This window comes from Charadrius vociferus, unplaced genomic scaffold (genome assembly GCF_000708025.1).
Source record: "Charadrius vociferus isolate BGI_N301 unplaced genomic scaffold, ASM70802v2 scaffold385, whole genome shotgun sequence".
NCBI classification, from domain to species: Eukaryota; Metazoa; Chordata; class Aves; order Charadriiformes; family Charadriidae; genus Charadrius; species Charadrius vociferus.
This window is the reverse complement of record NW_009648925.1, coordinates 7,447,063-7,447,943: the sequence shown is the minus strand read 5'-3', so window position 1 is coordinate 7,447,943 and position 881 is coordinate 7,447,063. Positions and strand designations below refer to the sequence as shown.

Below are 881 nucleotides of genomic sequence, written 5' to 3'. Positions count from 1 at the left end.
ATCCTGCGGGTGTGGGAAGAGCTGGGGTACAAGGCTTGCACAGGGCTCGTGGCCTGTGTCAGCCTGCGGAGCGCTGCCGTAATGCAGTTGGTTTTGCCTAGATAAATACCTAATTACCTCTTCACTGCGGTAGTAGCTTTTGGCCCAGTGGAGTAATAAAGTGAAGATGCAGGTAGTGATTCGAGTCACTTGGCGAAAAAGCGTAGAGCTGTACATGCAATTATTTTTTTTAAACACCTGTTTTCCCCTGAAGTTGCTGTGTAGATTTAAGCGGACGCCACTTGTTTGTGGTATTTTAGTCGCTCTGTGCTGTATCTTGTTTTCGTAGAAGGGCATGACTCTGTTTTAACCTGTTGTTTCACTTCTGCCTCTGTTTCAGGAGCGTAGGTTGTACAGTGGTAGAAATGCTCACTGAGAAGCCCCCCTGGGCAGAGTTCGAAGCAATGGCTGCCATCTTTAAAATTGCCACTCAGCCAACCAACCCCCAGCTACCACCTCATGTCTCCGACCATGCTCGGGATTTCTTGAAACGGATTTTTATCGAGGCCAAGCTGCGACCGTTTGCAGATGAACTGCTAAGACACACGTTTGCACACTATCACTAACAGCCTGCCTCAACTCAGCTTGCATCTACTGCGTTTATTTTGTATTTGACTGCACTTTTATTTTTATTTTAAAAAAAAAAAAGGAGGAAAAAGACAAGAGAGAGAATATTCTCTTGAATCTTTGTTTCACTTAGATTGTAAACAATCTAAATTTTGTATCTAAAATGAGAATCTTCTCTCCCCCGCTCCCACCAGGACTAGAACTTTTTGTTTCTATAATGTACTGATGTGGTTCATGTAGATAAAGCACTTTAGTACATATTTGTTCCTTATTTA

General features: G+C 43.1%; 1 protein-coding gene across 1 annotated transcript in view; it reads left to right on the top strand.

Annotated features, from left to right (window-relative positions):
- MAP3K2 (mitogen-activated protein kinase kinase kinase 2) overlaps positions 1-881 on the top strand; it is a 29,119-nt gene extending 28,238 nt beyond the window's left edge. The window contains exon 16 of the mRNA XM_009887295.1: positions 380-881. Coding sequence (XP_009885597.1) covers positions 380-605 — 226 coding nt within the window. The 3' untranslated portion in view covers positions 606-881. The remainder of the gene's footprint in view (positions 1-379) is intronic.